Source organism: Balaenoptera borealis (genome assembly GCF_965194805.1).
Source record: "Balaenoptera borealis genome assembly, chromosome: 8".
In the NCBI taxonomy this organism is placed as follows: Eukaryota; Metazoa; Chordata; class Mammalia; order Artiodactyla; family Balaenopteridae; genus Balaenoptera; species Balaenoptera borealis.
Window position 1 is genome coordinate 18525226 of NC_138865.1, and position 17084 is coordinate 18542309.

The 17084-nt window shown below is 47.8% G+C and overlaps 1 protein-coding gene across 4 annotated transcripts in view; it reads left to right on the forward strand.

The window, feature by feature from the left end:
• Positions 1 to 13: 13 nt before the first annotated feature.
• NXNL2 (nucleoredoxin like 2) overlaps positions 14 to 17084 on the forward strand; it is a 44035-nt gene continuing 26964 nt past the window's right edge. For 2 of the 4 annotated variants that reach the window (XR_014247801.1, XM_082403417.1), the window contains exons 1-2: positions 10875 to 10981; positions 11378 to 11773. Coding sequence is in view for 3 of the 4 variants with exons in the window: in XM_082403417.1 (XP_082259543.1) it covers positions 11472 to 11773 (302 nt within the window). In the remaining variant the exon portion in view is untranslated. Of the gene's footprint in view, positions 10760 to 10874; positions 10982 to 11377; positions 11774 to 17084 lie in introns of those variants that run through there. The other 2 variants (XM_082403418.1, XM_082403419.1) reach the window with 2 other exon arrangements.

Genomic DNA, 17084 nt, shown 5'->3' on the forward strand with positions numbered 1-17084 from the left:
AACTGCTCCGAGGAGGCAAGGAGGGGGGAGCCAGGTTATTTAGAAGTTTTGCAACAAAGGGCAGGTCGTGGGGAACATCAAAAGCTTATTGTAAATTAAAGAAAACCACATATCCCAAGTTAAGGAATTTAGCGCTTTTCTATGTATGGGAAGATGCAAGAATCTGGGCTCACTGAAATCATTCCTTTGATATTCACCTCAGCTCTCTGGGGCCAGTATCCTGTGTTTTCATATCCTGAGTTTCCTCAGGGCTCCCGTTGGAGGGCTGCAATTGCTGATGACCGTGACATCCTTTCTTTACTGATATGGCAGGAAATATTCCATTTCTCACCTTATTACCAGACAGTTTTAAAGAACTTTTAAAGGTTGACTCTATGCAGCCAATAAAGCCCTTTGGATATTGTGAAAGCTGTAGCCCCGAAATGTCATATTTAAAACTATGCATATAATGACTATTCTTACTACATTTATGTTAATAATCCAACTTTAAGAAGACTAGACTTATTTACTTTACAAATTAGTTTCACTGTAATTATCTTCAATTAAAATGGGATGACTATAAAAAATTTTCAGTAGAAAACTATAGTGTACCCATTATTCTAGTCCAGTTAATTGTCTTTGAGGTTTTGTTATCTACTGTCAATGAAAAAATTAGTCAATCTAAGAAAACAAATGGAAAATATTATTTGAGCCAAATTGATTATTATAACCCAGGAACAGCCTCTCAGAAAGCTTAACTTAATTTAGCAAAACTCCAAAGTTTCAGGTTACCAAAATCTGCAGATACTATTTTAGATGGACATTCCCAAAACATAATTATTCCTAAAGAGTTTGCCAAAAAGCTCTTCTCATTTACCTCTATTTTATTTACTTAAAAGTTTCATCATATCAAGTTATTTTCCTTGCTGACAAACTTTATAACAGGAATAATAAGATCTTATTTGATTTCTAATAAACCTAAGTATAATAAAAGTATTATGCTTAATGTTGATGGCTCTAAAGACATGTCTGCATTAATTAAAACGACAATCTTAAGCTAACTTTAATACCAGATATTAATTCAATGCTGAATATTTCCCAGATTATATGAACCTGAAACTCATTCTGGACAGCTTCCTTTATATTTCTGAGTATTTATATAAATGAAACAGGAGGGAAGGAGACAGGGCACAACATTTGAAAGAATGACATAGCCCGAGGATATGACATAAACTGATTAGAACCAAATGGGTCCAAGATAGTGGACGAGTTGACTTCCACTAGACCTTGAGCCTCAGTATACCCTCACATGAGCAAGTTAAATGACACACCCACAGGCGCCATGACAGTTCCAATACCTACCATAAGGATCCAAAAGTGGGTGGTGGCCCAATTCCTGGAAATCCCCGCTCCTTCCTAAAGTAGCTGGCATACTCCTGCCACTCATTAGCCTATGAAATTACCCACCCCTATAAAAACTGACAACCCCATAGGCTGGTGTCACTCTCACCTTCTGAGATGGCCCACACTCTGTCTGTGGAGTATGTTTCTCTCTAAATAAATCCACTTCTTACCTATCACTTTGTCTCTCACTGAATTCTTTCTGTGATGAGACATCAAGAACCTGAGCTTCATTAAGTCCTGAAACCAGGTGTGTGATCTCAGTTGGAAGACCGGGTTTTGGCTGGGTTCGAGTCCTGGCACGTGGGTTCAAGTCCCAATCGGAGGTGCACGGTTTCATAAGTGCACCTTAAGCCAATTAAATAGAGCTCTTTTACAAATTAATTTTGGCAATACCACACATTTACAACACACATATATAGATACATACAAACACACAAACACAGAGACCCCATAGTTCCCATTCCAAAATTTCAGCTATGAATCAGTTAAAATAATTTTAACATAATACCCAACAGTTACAAAAGAGGTTGGATTCAAATTGTGTTTCTGGCAAATGGAACAAATCAAGGTTATCTGATTAGGTGGCTAAATCCTCTTTTTTTTAAATTTATTTTTGGCTGCGTTGGGTCCCCGCTGCTGTATGCGGGCTCCCTCCAGTTTCAGCGAGCGGGGGCTACACCTCGTTGCGGTGCACGGGCTTCTCATTGTGGTGGTCTCTCCCGTTGCGGAGCACTGGCTCTAGGCGTGTGGGCTTCAATAGTTGTGGCACACGGGCTCAGTAGTTGTGGGTTGCGGGCTCTAGAGCGCAGGCTCAGTAGTTGTGGCGCACAGGCTTAGTTACTCCACGGCATGTGGGATCCTCCTGGACCAAGGCTAGAACCCGTGTCCCCTGCATTGGCGGGCAGACTCCTAACCACTGCACCACCAGGGAAGTCCACCCTTTTTACTAATATTTATAAAGACACTTAAGATTTCTATTTGTCCTTGACAAGTCAAGTTCTAAATTATCTACCCCCCACCTTTGGTTTTACCTTCCTGAAATTGCACTTTTAAAAAGATGGTAGAGGGAGGGGGAAGGGTAAGCTGGGATGAAGTGAGAGAGTGACATGGACATATATACACTACCAAATGTAAAATAGGGAGCTAGTGGGAAGCAGCTGCATAGCACAGGGAGATCAGCTCGGGGCTTTGTGACCGATCATCTAGAGGGGTGGGATAGGGAGGGTGGGAGGGAGATGCAAGAGGGAAGAGATATGGGGATATATGTATATGTATAACTGATTCACTTTGTTATAAACCAGAAACTAACACACCATTGTAGAGCAATTATACTCCAATAAAGATGTTAAAAAAATAATAAAATAAAATAAAAAGATGTTAGAGATAAGAATACCTGGAGAAGACCAGGTACAACATTTGCATCTCAAAGGCATAAGAGAAGAAAGGCAAGTTCCTCCTAGGAGGAATTTGTTCCCTTAAGGCCGGAAAATTTTTCTCAAGACTTACAAACCTTTTAAGATAAATAGGTGAGGTTTGGGGATTGGCAAAAGGGTTGGTGGGCTTTGGATTGTTTCTGGAGCCACACCGCTGGTCCTTTAAAAACTAAATTGTAAAACGAGGATGGTTGTTTTTAATTCCTCAAAGAATTGGGTGGCCATGTCAATGATATCAAAGGACTGGCACACCCATTCACCTATGTTGGAATGTTTTACTTTCCTTCATTTAGCTTAGGGGAGCAGCCCCATCCCCCCACAAAAAAAAAGAAAAAAAATTCCTGTTACGCTCTGAATATCAGCTTTGGTCAATTTAGTCAGACTGGTGGCCTCCTCCCATCTTGGTAACCCATTTAGAAGCACTTTTGAGGATCCTTCCTGGGTTTAAGAGATTCTTTAACCATGACCCTCAGTTGGGCCTTTGAGCTGAAGAGGCTTGCCTACAGCCTCAGGTGGTCCCATTTCTAAAGGTAACCACTTAATAGTGTCTTTAGAGTGGAAAGGCAATTCGGATAGGATTACTAGAATAAGTACTCAAATAAATGAGGATAAAGGGGAGCAGTAGTTGAAGTTTTAGGTACCTTTTATATCATTAACCTTTAGTTAGCCTTCTACAACAAATCTTTCAATGAGGCTATTTTGGAATTTTGAAGGCTTTTGGGGCTTCTGCATACTAATTATTGAATAAAATAGGTACAGTAGTTTGAAATAAGATCTCTCTAAAATTTTAACAATTTATAAGACTTTCCAATTCAAAGGATCCAAGGAACCAGCTCTACAAATATTTTCCCCTGCTAACCTAATTTTAGAAAAGAGAAAAACTTACCGCTGTTGTTTCCAGTAGACCCTGCAGACAGAGATCCAGAAGACTGCCAGGTTTAACTGTGCACAAAATGTTTTGGAGTGCCAAAAGAACCCAATTTTGGCCATTTCAGGGCCTGATTTCCTTTAATTCCTAATCAAGTACTTGCAAGCATACGTAAACCCAGCTGGTATTCCCATAGGTGGCTGTCTTCCCGGGAGCTGTTTGGCCTTTGAGGTAAAATTTCCCATTATTAATTTGGTAGGCTAATTCAGGTATGAGATATGATCTGAACAACTTTCTGAGGACAGTGTGGTGAATCAAATGTGTGCTGCTTCTGAGTCTAGCTCCCCAAGGAGTTACCCTTGAGTCAATTCAACTCTCTTATAGGTCTCGGTTTCCCCCTGCGACAGTCTAAAACTGCCCAAGTGCTAATGTTAGGGGACACACGGACTGAAACCACCCATCCTGGCCAGGCAAAGACAGTAACAATTTGCACGAGTTATTTTACGACAGGTGATGCTGGTAAGGAACACAGAACTAACAAGCCACCACCAACCGGAAGAATACGGGAAAGGTCGAAAGGAGAGAGTCCAGTCCACGTGTCCTAACAACCTCCCAGAATCCTCCTCGCTGGAATCCACCTTGGCTAAGCGGTTGCGCGCGCCACCAGAAAGGACCCTGAGTCAGAATGATTGGCCAGAGACAACCCGGAAACTAACCCAATTACCATAAAACCTAAGACTGCGAGCCACGTGGCAGAGCAGTCCTCCTGGGTTCCCTTACGCTTATGCTCTCCACCCAGGTGCCTCTTCCCAATAAAGTCTCTTGCTTTGTCAGCACGTGTGTCTCCTTGGACAATTCATTTCCAAGTGTCAGACAAGAGCCCAGTCTCGGGCCCTGGAAGGGGTCCCCCTTCCTGCAACACTAAGTTATCGGCCTCTGTCTCAGCCCTCACGCCCTCCTTCCACTCCCCCCAGCCCTCCACAACGGTTGTAGTAGTAAGTCGCCTTGTTCTTTGGAGTTGAATAATTCAGTCTCTCATTTAACTAGCAAAAGTTTTATTCAGACCATATATCAACTTGTTTAAAACAAATTTAACAAAACCCCAGCCATCTATGTTTCCCTGGATGTCCTGAACAGATGCCTTTAGGTCCCTGCCTAGGAAATGCACTGGTGCCCCTTATGACTTCAAGTCTTAAGTAAAACAGCTGGAATAAAATTTTCAGGACCGTCACTCAAACAATGAGATCCAATAACAGGAGAACTCATCAGAACACCTGAGGAGTACTGAGAAGCCAGTGCTCTTAGGGGAAACACTGACTGAAACCGCCCACCCTGGCCAGGCAAGCTAGTAACCACCAACATGAGTTACCTTACAACAGGAGGTCCTGGTAAGGAACTCGGAACTAATAAGCTACCACCAACCAGAAGAAGGGAAAGGTCAAAAGGAGAGAGGAGACGCCAGTCCACATGTCCTACCACAAAATTTTATTTGAGCCAAATTGAGCATTATAACCTGGGAACAGCCTCCCAGAAAGCTCCGAGAACTGTTCCACCTGTTAGAGGTCAAAGCATAGTTACTTAAGTTTTTGAGACAGAGGGCTGTATGTTAAATAACATATTATTGACAGTTTATGCAATCCAGATCTATGTGTAATGGGTCATCAGGGCCCCTTATAGGATTAAGAAGGAAGATTATTTCCTAAGGAGATCTCATTAATGCAGATGCATAGTACACAATAAACGGGAGGGAGGAGCCCAAATGGGCAAAGAAAAATTTTATGTTTAAATTTTTTCTCATCTTGCTATAGAATATGAATTTTATTTCATCACTACTTATAGAACTCAGAGAACTCACCACAACAGATTATATGTGGACAACGTTCATGCCTGTTGCTGTATAGAACCGCTGAGGACATGATCAAAGATTGTCAAACTGCAAACCAGGAAAATCCATCAGATTGAAACTGCCAGCCTCATTCCATCATCTAAAGATGCTTCAGACTCAAATCTAGAAAATTTCTCAGCTGGCTTCTCTCCAAAATTGGAAACTGAATTTATAATTTGCTTGAACTATTAACTTTTATTTTTCCTTTGTTTCCATAGAAATGCCTCATTAAATTACCTGTTTGCCCACATCATACAGAGGCCTAATTTAGATGGAAGCTCACCTAACTCTGCCTCCTGAAATAAAACATCCTCATGTTCATCCTGTCCTAAGTAATCATGAGGATATGTGTTTGCTAATACATCATGTTGTGTCTATGTAAATTACTAAAAAAAAATAATGTAGATTGACTTAGAAAAGTAAAATCTGAATTTGATTATAACCTATCTAAGTTATTCAGTTGGTTAAATCTTGGCTTCTGGGAATCTCTGCTCAGGGGAATTTTTCAATCCTTGGTTATCATTCTCCTTATAGTCATCATATTAACCTCTCTAGTGCGTTGTATTCCCTTAAGGGTTTTAAATACCTTTCGGCAGCCACTCACACATCAAATGATATCTGTCAGGATTAGACAACTTGAAGAACTCAACGATCTGACATCCCATGTCTATGATGACGATGCAACTGTTGGTAACAGTGACTACATGACACTCTGTCCTGACAACTAGCAGAAACACTGAAGATGTGATTCTTCAGCCTGGTTACATCAACAGTGGGAACCCAGAGTAATACTATACTAGTTGGTCACACTCTCAGCCTGCTGAGAGAATGATTAAACCTTTGGCAGTTGGTTGGTGATTGATCCAACTTCCAGTCCCTCTCTCTTCCCTGGAGATCAGGGGGTGGGATTGAAAGTTCTAACCCTCTAAGCACCTGGTTAGTTCCTCTGGTAACCAGCCCCCATCGTTAGGTGTATTCCAAAAGTCACCTCATTAACATAAAAAAGATACCTTTATTGTTCTCATCACTTAGGAAATCCCAAGGGTTTTAGGAGCCCTGTGCCAGGAATGGGAGACAAAGACCAAATAAATATTTTTTTATTATAAATCACAACATCACACAAGGTCATAAGGGTGGGGCCTTAAGCCAATAGGACCATGGCCTTATAAGACAAGGAAGATCTCTCTCTCTCTCTGTCTCTCTGCCATGTGTGGACACAGTGAAAAGGTGGTCTAAAAGCCAGGAAGGGAGCTAGCACCAGAACCTTGAACTTGGACTTCCAGCCTCCAGAACTATAAGAAAGTAACTTTCTGTTGCTTGAGCCACCCAGCTTGTGATTCTTTGTTATGGCAGCCCAAGCTGAGTGAGACATGCTGCCATCTTCTCTCACACCTGCACTTTTCTGTTCCAAGCCATCTGGTGGAGCAATCCAACTGCTTCTAGAATTATCTAAACGCATCACTAGTAAGAAGCTGGTGGGACCAAGGAGCACTTCCTCAGTCCAACACTAGGCCTGTTTTGACTGCTAAATGTTAAGTCCCCTCTGAGAAGCCAGTGCCCACTGAGGATGACTTGCCCATGGCCCCACGGCTCATTACTGACAAACCCAGGCTTCTGTTTGTCACTTCAATGTCCCTTCCCTGCAATGGGCCAACCACTCTTTTGAAAACAAGTCATGAAAACCTCATGATACCAATCCCTAGTAACACATATTAAAATACAGGAAAATAAATAACATAAGCATGAATATTTAAAGCCAGGGAATTTAAAATGTAATATTTGCACACTGAGATGTCTAATTTGTTTGCTATGCTGATCAGAGCAGAAAATGTTTCCATAGTTCTATTTGTATATTCATAAGTGGTAGTAGACAGAAATGAATCATCGTTTATACATTTTGGCAGTGAAAAGAAAAAGTCAACTTTATGTCAAGTAGCCTAGGGTCCCATGTTTTTCACATGTTCCTCTTTTGGCATGGAGAAGCAATTCAGTGTGTCAACAAAAGGCAGGACTGAGCAGAGGTGCACTGATGGGAACTTCTCAAATATTCCAGAAACGTAGAGTCATGATTTTACTGTAGAGTTTCTCCCCAGAGAGCCTTTGAAGACCCCATGTACCCAACCAGCCAGTAGTTAGCTCCGGAAACATTCTGCCTTTCAGTCGATGTCATGGTTATAAGCAAACCGAGGTGTCACAGCCATTGATAATCGTTCCAAAAGAAATAGAGCCAGAGACTAGTTAAAGGCAACTTTCCCCTGCGATAGGGGAAGGAAACTTTCCCCTGCAATAGGGGAAGGAGTTAAACTCAATTCCAAAGGCAAGGACAAGTGCGGATTTATGACCAAGAAAGGGGGGTTGAGGCACCGTCGAATGGAAAATTACTGAGAGGAGACATCAAGGGTGAGGTATTCTTGCTAAACCTACTTAGGAGTCTTGCTGCAGGCAGGCTAGAGTGGTCAGTTCACGGGTGAGGGATGACTTAGCAGGATTCTTTGCTAAGACTGCTGAGGCAGGCTGAGGATGGGCCCCGAGTGAAACCACAGAACACATCTCAGGGCTTGGTGGAGCTCAGTTTATGTGTTAGCATGGAAAGAATTCAGTGAGAGGCAAAGTGATAGATAAGAAGTGATTTATTTGTATAGGACGCTTGTGAAGGATACAAGCGGGCAGGCAAGAGGGCTCTGCCCTGAGAACTTAGCGGGCTACATTTTTATAATCAAACGATAAGTGGGGAGGGGGAGAAGACCACGTTATTCCTCATTCTTGAGTAGACCTCAAGCTTCCATAATCAGCTCCTCCTCCACATTGGGCGGGGGAGTTTTTTGGGCCCTACATAGTCAAACCAGGACTGTCATGATGCTATTCGAATCAGCAGAAGGGTGGTAACATATGCTAAAATATGGTAAATCATCTCAGGTTTCAGTATAATGAGGGTCTTCTACTTTGGTATGTCACCTTTCCCCTACATTTTAGTGCACACAGAGGAGCATGTCCTAGGGGTCTTAATTACCTAACCTCAACCAGCAGGATGCAGGCATCATTGACTTGATGTATAGTTTTGTTGTTAGTTTCATTATTAAGCAAGCCTGCTTTGTTTCAGGATTTTCTGATTGCTTTCTTGAGTGATCATTAACTTACAATGTTCTCCCAAAGCCCCCTAAATTTCCCTCTCTATCTATAATCCCTCAGTGGGATTTTTAAACTAGCTATTTGATTATCCTACTCCATCCCTATCAGAAGGATGAGACCTAGTAGAGAAGAGGGTTCAGAGGAGCCTGTCTAAAGTTCGGTCAAGGAGAGTCTTCAACAGAACCGAAGCTATCAGACAGGAGAAAATGCAGAAAAGATTGCCCTTAAATTCAGGTGGGAAATGGATGATAGGGTAGAGTATGTAAGTAGCAAACTATTTTTATAGTGGCAGGGGTCAGGGAGATGGGGCTGGGGAGGGAAGGCAGGTGTGAGGAAGCCCTCATGGGGCTGTTCTCGAGCATCAGCAGTAAGAATGCTGCCTTGCTCCGTGGAGATTATCCAGGACACATAAAGCTGATGAGCAGATGCCAGCAATCCAGGCACTCTTTGATGCCCTGGAAGGAAGTTGGGTATGAACTGATGTTGCACAGCCCAGCTGGGCTTAGGAGTCACCTAATCTAGTTTCCAGGACTCCATTTGCGGTTGCTCCTGTGCTCAGTGGAGGAACATGTGCAGGAGACTTGGTTCCAGAAGAGGCGAGGAGAGGGTCCTGGGCTTCCTTTCATGGCACCTGCAGCCCCCTCCCACCTTAAGGACCAGCCAGTGGGATGGGGTCAGAAGCGAATGACACAAGATCACGCTTCAGGAAGGGTCCTGGGGAAGTCCCTTCCTAGACTGGTTGAGAACACCCATTAGACACAGAACTGGAGCTGTGCCTGTGTCCCTCATGAGGAAGGCTCTTGAGAGCAGGGTCCCCTGCTTCCACACACACACACACACACACTCACTCAGAGCAGCCACAGGAGAAGGGTCTCTAGGTGAGGAGGGGTGCTGGCGCACTGTTCTCCCCAGGATCTCTCTTTCCTGGAGGGCTGTGCCCACTTCACCATGGTACCTGAGTGGGCTGTTCTCCCAGAAAGGGACATCCACCCACCCCCCCACCCCAGCACTCTGAGGGCACACAGTATTTATACGAATAATTGGGAATTTCTTGGTGGGCTGGTGGCACCGTTACTAAAATGAATGTTCTCTACTTTGCTCACTGTGGTGATAAAAGAAGAAACGCCAAACATCACAAAATAGTCTTCATGATATTTAGAGTTTAGCTACATTCATCTTAGTTCTGAGTTTTAAGAAAAGTCAGGCACCTCTATATGCAAGATTTATAGTTCTCCTAGTTCCTCTCAAAAAAAAAATTTTTTTTTCTCCGATTCGCCTATAAATTCCCCTGAGTCTTCCAAGAGGACAGTGAATCAAGGCTTTGGCAGCGCGCTTCATGGAACAGCATCAGTCCTCCGGCAGAATTTCCCTTAGCCCTGGCTGGTAGCGAACAGTGTCTGCGCATTTTCGTCCCATTTCACTGGGAAGCGCGGTTGGGGGCGGGGGGCGCAGAGAACCGGGAACAGCGAGCGGCTGTTCTGCCCGCGTCTCTTCTGCCCGCGACCCCTCCTTCACCGGCGCTCATTCATTTCGCGCCGCTTCCCTTCCCTTCTCTCTCCATCGCATGCGCTCTGTTTTCCTCATTCACCTTGGTTTTTCTCTTGTCCCCACGGGAATATAAACTCCGCGAGGCAGGGCGCGGGCCGGGACCCAGGGCGAGAGGAGCGCGGTCGGCGCCCAAGGGCAGGGTGGGATCCTGTCCTTACTCACATATTTGATGTTTTGTTCACCACTAACTTTTTTTTTTTTTTGCATTAATTTTGAAAACTTAAAATATTGCATCAGAATACTATTTATCTTGATCACTGAGTTTTTTGGCGCTAAATCCCTTGAATTCTGCGCCCCGCGCGAGTGCCTCACCCATTCCGGGCAGGGAGTTGAAACTATTTGAATCCCAGTGCCGGGCACAGTAACACTCTGGTTCTCGGAATAACACATTCCTTAAGAACCGCCTCCAGTTTCTTGCAGGGACCCTCCCAGCCAGAGCGCAGTACTTCGGGGCAAACCCCAGGAAAGAACAGGGCCCAGGTGTCCCCAACGCCGGGTCCCTACCCCGTAAAGGTGGAACCGCTCTTACCCTCCCGCGCGCGTCGCCGGGACCCCTGGGGCAGGCGGGGAGCGACCGTGCGCGGGGTGGGGCGAGCGCCAGCGGGACCTGGGGCGAGGGTGCGACAGGCGGGGCTCAGGGGAGGTGCGGAGGGGGAGGGCATGGGAGAGGGTGGAGAAGAGTGCGTCGCCGGGAGCGCGGAGAAGGCTTGCCGCGCACGACCGAGAGCTGCGCAGGTGGGTGGGAGGTGAAGGGGGCTGCAGAGGAGGGCGTTGGGGCGGGACGCGGGGGCAGGAGGGGCGGGGCCGGGGCGGGGGCCCCGGGCGGGGGCCCCCTCGGCTCCCTGGAGGCGGGTGCTGTGTGTGCCGCTGCTGCGGCCGCTGCGTCTGGGGTCGCGGCTGTCTGTGAGTGTACCCCCCTCTCCCCAGTACGGACGCCCCTACTCCAGCCGGAGGCCGAGGCTCAGGCCCCTGCTGAGGTCCGAGTGCCCGGCTGTGCGAAGGGAGCCAGCCAGTCCCTTCGGCTGGCTGCAGACGGACGGTGACCGCCACTGGCCCCAGGTGACCGTCCGCCTGCAGGTGATCAGCCACCTGCGCTCACTGCCGCCCCTCCTCCGCCTCGTTTTCCCGCAGGTGTCCGTGCGCTCCGCCTCACCGCCCCGCGTCTCCCGGCAGGTGTCCTCCCGCCGCAGGTGTCCTCCCGCCGCAGCTGTCCCGGCTCCCGGCCATGGTGGACGTGCTGGGCGGGCGGCGCCTGGTGACCTACGACGGCACGTGGGTGGAAGCCGAGGCGGCGCTGCAGAACAAGGTGGTGGCGCTGTACTTCGCCGCGGGCCGGTGCGCGCCCAGCCGCGATTTCACGCCGCTGCTCTGCGACTTCTACGCGGAGCTAGTGGACCAGGCGCGGCCGTCCGCCCCCTTCGAGGTGGTCTTCGTGTCCGCCGACGGCAGCGCGCAGGAGATGCTGGACTTCATGCGGGAGCTGCACGGCGCCTGGCTGGCGCTGCCCTTCCACGACCCCTACCGGCAGTGAGTGGGGACGGTTTGGGGGTTCTGGGAGCTGTTGGGCGCGCCCCCCAGCCCCCATCCCAATCCCTCATCCCTGTGCTTCTCCCAGCCGTCGGGAGCTCTTTGATAACCCCATCTCCACCCCAACCCGTTTGAGCCTCTCTCAGCTACATCGTAGTCTCTGCTTCGGCTTCGCAGGGAGGCTCTAGCGGTTGGCTGACAGGGAGCATCTGCATCACCGTGGGCTCTTGGTGAGCCTGGACAGTGGCCTACTCTAGCCTCTGACTCAGTGGGTCTGAGGCTCCGGGAATCCGAATTTATAAGGAGTTCTGGTGATGCTGATGCTGCGGTCCAGGAAGCCCGCTCTGGTAAATCACAGCCCGGGGACGCCCCGTACTACAGCGCAGGGAAGAAACCGCCCCTTATCTGGAGAGCGGAAGAGGGAGACCCAGAAAGGCCGTTCAGGTCAGAACTGGAGACCATGGGTTGACTGCTGTGGGCCAGTAGTACGGGACTGGGGACCAGGTGCTGCGGGGGAAGGGTCAGGACTCAAGGGCTGGAGGAACTTAGTGCCAGGTCACGTTGCAGTTTCATTTTTACTGGCAGTGACTGAAATTTCATTAAGGCGTCTCCTGCTCCTATAACTGTAGAAAGAAGCAGGTTCCTGGATTCTTGAGGAGACTTGTCAGAGGTGACAAAAATCCTTGCTCTCTGAAGGGATCTTGCCCCACCCTTGCTTTAGAAAAGATGTAACATGGCAGGGAACCTCAGCTCTGCTGGATTTCAGAGTTTGTGAGCAAACTGGAAATTGACCCTAGTGCTTTATTGGCTGTGGTCATGACCTCCATGGAGAGGAGGAGGGAGAAGCGGGGGGAGGAGGGGAGGGGGAGGAGGGGGGAGGGGAGGGGAAGGGGAGGAGGAGGGGGGAGGGGAGGGGAAGGGGAGGAGGAGGGGGAGGGGAGGGGAGGAGGAGGGGGGAGGAGGGGGAGGGGAGGGGAGGAGGAGGGGGGAAGGGAGGGGAGGAGGAGGGGAGGGGGAGGGGAGGGGAGGGGAGGGGGAGGGGGAGGGATGGGGCACAGACACCGATTGTCTGGCATGTTGGGGTCTCATCTGGTGTTAAGAGTCCACATGTAGGTTTATTGCTCTTCACAAAGTGCATTACACCACCGTCCCTTAACAAATATGGAGGTGAATTTCTGGGTTTTGTTTTATAGCAGCATGTGTTGCATTTCTCTGGGGATTAATATTCAGTTGTGACATTTCCTCCCCCCGACCCTAAATTAATTATTCTGAGATGGCTTTCCTTCTGGACAATTAAAAATGGAAGCTAACTTTGGAAAGTTCCCTGGAGGAGTCATTTTCCTCCAGCACATGCTTTTGGTGATGCCGAGGAAGAGGTGAGGCCCAGGCCCTTGAGGGGTGGGGGGCGGGTGCCTGCTTCCCGAGGCCTCACTCACAGCAGGATTAGGAAAGTCTTCGATGATAAATCCAAATGCCCGTGATTTACTTGGCAGAAGGATTCATATACCTTCACGTCTAGTGGTGGTTGTAAAATGTTTGATTTGCTTAGCGTTCAAGTTATGCACAGCTTTTGAAAGAACATACTTCGTTTTTGAAAGTGACAGAGTGACAGTGTTAGTAATAAGCTCAGGCCCTGGGCAGAGCCCAGCTGTGGGACCTATTCGTGGGGTGACTGTAGGTAAGGTATTCAACCTCCGAGTATAATGATACCTCACAGGATGGATGAGGACTGCGCTGATGCAGGAATTCAGAGCGTTGTCAGCTGGTTGTATACCAGGACTTTGTGTCTGTTGCCCATTCCACGGTTTTGAGGCACAGGGACTGGTGCTCCTGGCTCTGGAACCTGTCCTTTCTGCTACGGCTTCCTCTCCCAGGGGACACTGAGCCTCAGCACAACCTTGCTAGGAGTGGGGGGGAGTGGGGGTGCCGTGCTCCCTCTGCTTCCCGGGTTATCTGGTCAAGGCCCATTCAGTCCACTACAGGTGCTGAGCTGTTCAGGGCGACTGCACTCGGCCAGCTCAGGCGGGCCAGCCTGACCTTGGAGGAATCTGGAGGGGGGGGTTCTTTGGGGGGAAGTTAGCTCCTTGTGCCTCCCCCTTTCCAGACTGAACTTTGTTAATCCTGTCATTGCAATTTAGAAGTTAGGAAATGTGGTATTCTGTGGGAAATTCTTGGAGCTAGGCCCTAAATTCTGTTTATCCCAGCCTGCATTTTGGAATCAGATCATGAGCAAAAATGGAAATAGCTGCCACCAAGGAGAACTAAAGAATGTAGGAAGCCTCCAGGAGGCCTTTTCGGAAGTTCTTGATTTGTGCAGAGCATGGCATCTGCTTGGTGCTGTGAAAAGATGGGTCCAGGACCGTCATCACCAACCAGTCATGGTGAGGGACCCCAGGCTGTCTTCCCTCAGCAGCCAAAGCACGTCATCTGCTGTCCACTGGATTTCTGCTGACCAGCCTGAGCCTCAGGAGGAGACAGATCACCACAGAACCCACACACACCCCCTCCCGCCTGGGGTTACCCCGGGCGTGGCTGGAGGTGCGGCTGCAGATGCACCTGCAGGAAGAGAATGCCTAGAGCCACTCACCTGTCCGTGGATCTTGGCTGTCCAGTGCAGCCGGCATACAAGACCCGGCCTAGAGAGGCAGTTATTTACTGATGTCCCTACAGCTAGGGGCAGCGGGGGCCAAGGGTGGGCTCTCAGGTCCCGCCCAGATGCCTGTGTGCAGGTGGGCAAGAGGCCTGAGAGAGGGGACAGCATCGAAGACCAGGTTCTGTCCTGCCTTCCTTCCCTTTGTTATGGGCCCAAGAGCCAAGTAACAGCTTCTGACTTGGCCAGCAGGAATTTCTGTCACTTGCTGCCTGGCATGTGAGACCCACTCAGTCCGTGTCTCGCACACTCCCCTCCAGCATTTGACCACGATCACCTTGTTTTCTTCCCTTTCCACCTGTGTTCTGGAAAACTGATGTTCCAGAGTACTCTACACACTCTTCCACCTCCACAGGTCATACACATGCTGCATCCTCCAACCCTGGAGCCCCCGCTTCTCTGCCTAGTAGCTCCTCCTTTGTGCCACTGGGGACACTGGGAGCATGTCTGGCCCCAGAGGCCTATGCCCTCTATAGCTCGAGCCAGTGCCACCCCTGTGCTAAGAGTATGTGTCTGGGGTGGGGGCATGTCTCTGTAGTCTCTAGTGTTGGACCAGACGTTGTTCAGTGCTTGGCGCCTGCAGGGCACTTGTTTGATGGATGCTCGGAGCAAGTAGAGAGATTTGCTCGGTAACGGTCTGCCAGTGGCTGAGATGGAAAGAGACTGAAGACAGAAGTTGCCATGGCAACCCAGAAGCAGTTGTGCCAGGGATAAGGATGTGCTGCTTTAGGTGGAGGGAGGGAGCCAATGCTGCAACTGCACACAGAGCGAGGAGGAAATGGGCTCTCAGATTTCCCCGAAATGGTTAAAATGCTCAGAGTTATCACTTCATTCTGCCCAGCAACAAGGCTCTTTCCTTTCTGAGGCTTGGTCTGTTCTCTCTGGACACAGTGCCCAGAGGAGATGGAGATGACTTCGGGGGAGGAGGGTTGTTATGTGTCTTTCCTGCATGGTTCCAAGGTTACAGCTGTCCCCAGGCAGAGGCTGCCAGGGTGGGGATTTGAGGACCCACACTGGGTGACTCTTTGAAAAGAAGCTGGAGCAATGAACTGTCTTCAAACCTCCTTCTCACTCCTCAAAGCCCCACCTGGTTCCTGATATCCCCGTGTCGTCCCTTTTTCCTTCTCAGTCTTGGTAGAGCTTTGCTCTGTTTTTTAGTCTAAGAATCGGGTTTGGCTTTGTTGCTCACCCCATGTTGATTCATTTCCTTGTCCAGTGATTTCTGTCCTCAATCTTCTTTTGCCTTCTTTCTACTTTCCTTGTAATTGCTTCATCATTGTTCTTCTAGCTTCTTGAATGAAATGCAGAATTCATCTATATAGAGGCCTTTTAGTTTTGGATAAGAGTGTGTAAGACATAACTCTCTGTGTCTAATTGTATCTATAGCTTGGGACCCATAGTATATGGGCATTATGATTTCATATATAATATATGGTTATTTAATTTTTAACTGATTCCAAAAATTATTGCTTATTGGTTTCCAATTCCATTATATCATTAAGTGGTCTGTGTATCACTGATTATTTGAAATATATTAAGATCCCTTTATGACCGAGAACATGGCTGGTTTTGTCACCATTTCATAGATGTTTGAAAACAAGGCATATTTTCTCTCCATTGGGTGTAGGTACTGTGTTTTTCTTCCTGCTTGAATTAAGATTTGTCTTGGCCTTGGATACTGGAAAGCAGCAGGAAGGGCCTGATGGAGGCGTCACGGGGGAGATTTAGTAACAGGAGGGTCTCAAGTGCATTTTTCCTTCCACTCAGTTTTACAACCCTGAGGGCGACAGATGAGGGAAATCAGACTACAGTTAATGTGAGGCCCTGGCAAGCTGGCTGTGGTAACAGGACGGGGATTTTCACCCAGCTGTCCTGTCTTGAGGGTACTAATCCCTGTGAAGGTTATGGGGAGACTTGCAAAACTAAGAAGGCAGATGCTCCTTTCCTTAAATGAATACAAATAATTTTGTGAAATGGTCACTCAAGGGGTTAAATGTGACAGTAAAATGTTTCTCCCATAATGTTAATCAGTGTGTCCTTGAATCTGTAAGGCAGAAAGTCTAGTAAGCCTTTGTATTTATCTAGAACTCATGGAATTTTAACTTTTGCTATTATACGTACCTGATGTATTTAAACCTCCTGAGATGTAGGAGGGATACAAATTTATTGGGTTATATGTGGGTTTAAAATTGCACTGTGCAATTTGGCAACCACTAGCCACATGTGGCTACTTAAATTTAAAACTGACAAAAACAGGGAATTCCCTGGCAGTCTAGGGGTTATGACTTAGTGCTTTCACTTCCGTGGCCCGGGGTTCAATCTCTGGTCAGGGAACTAAGATCCCACAAGCCACTTAGGGCAGCCAATACATAAATAAATAAAATTAAATAAAACCCAAAATTCAGTTCCTCAGGCTCACCAGCCAGATTCCAAGTGCTCTGTAGTCACATGTGGCTGTGGCTGTGACATTGGGCAGCGCAGATGCAGAACAGTTCCATCACTGCTGACATTCCTCTGCAACAGCACTGTCTTGGACCCAGCTAGCAGCAAGAAGAAAAGAGCCCAAAGGAATCCTCAGCCCAGTGGGAGGGCTCACCGGGCAGGCCGGGTTCTAAGGCTTTGCAGGCTCAGCTGGCGCTGGGGAGACGCTGGTCCCTGCAG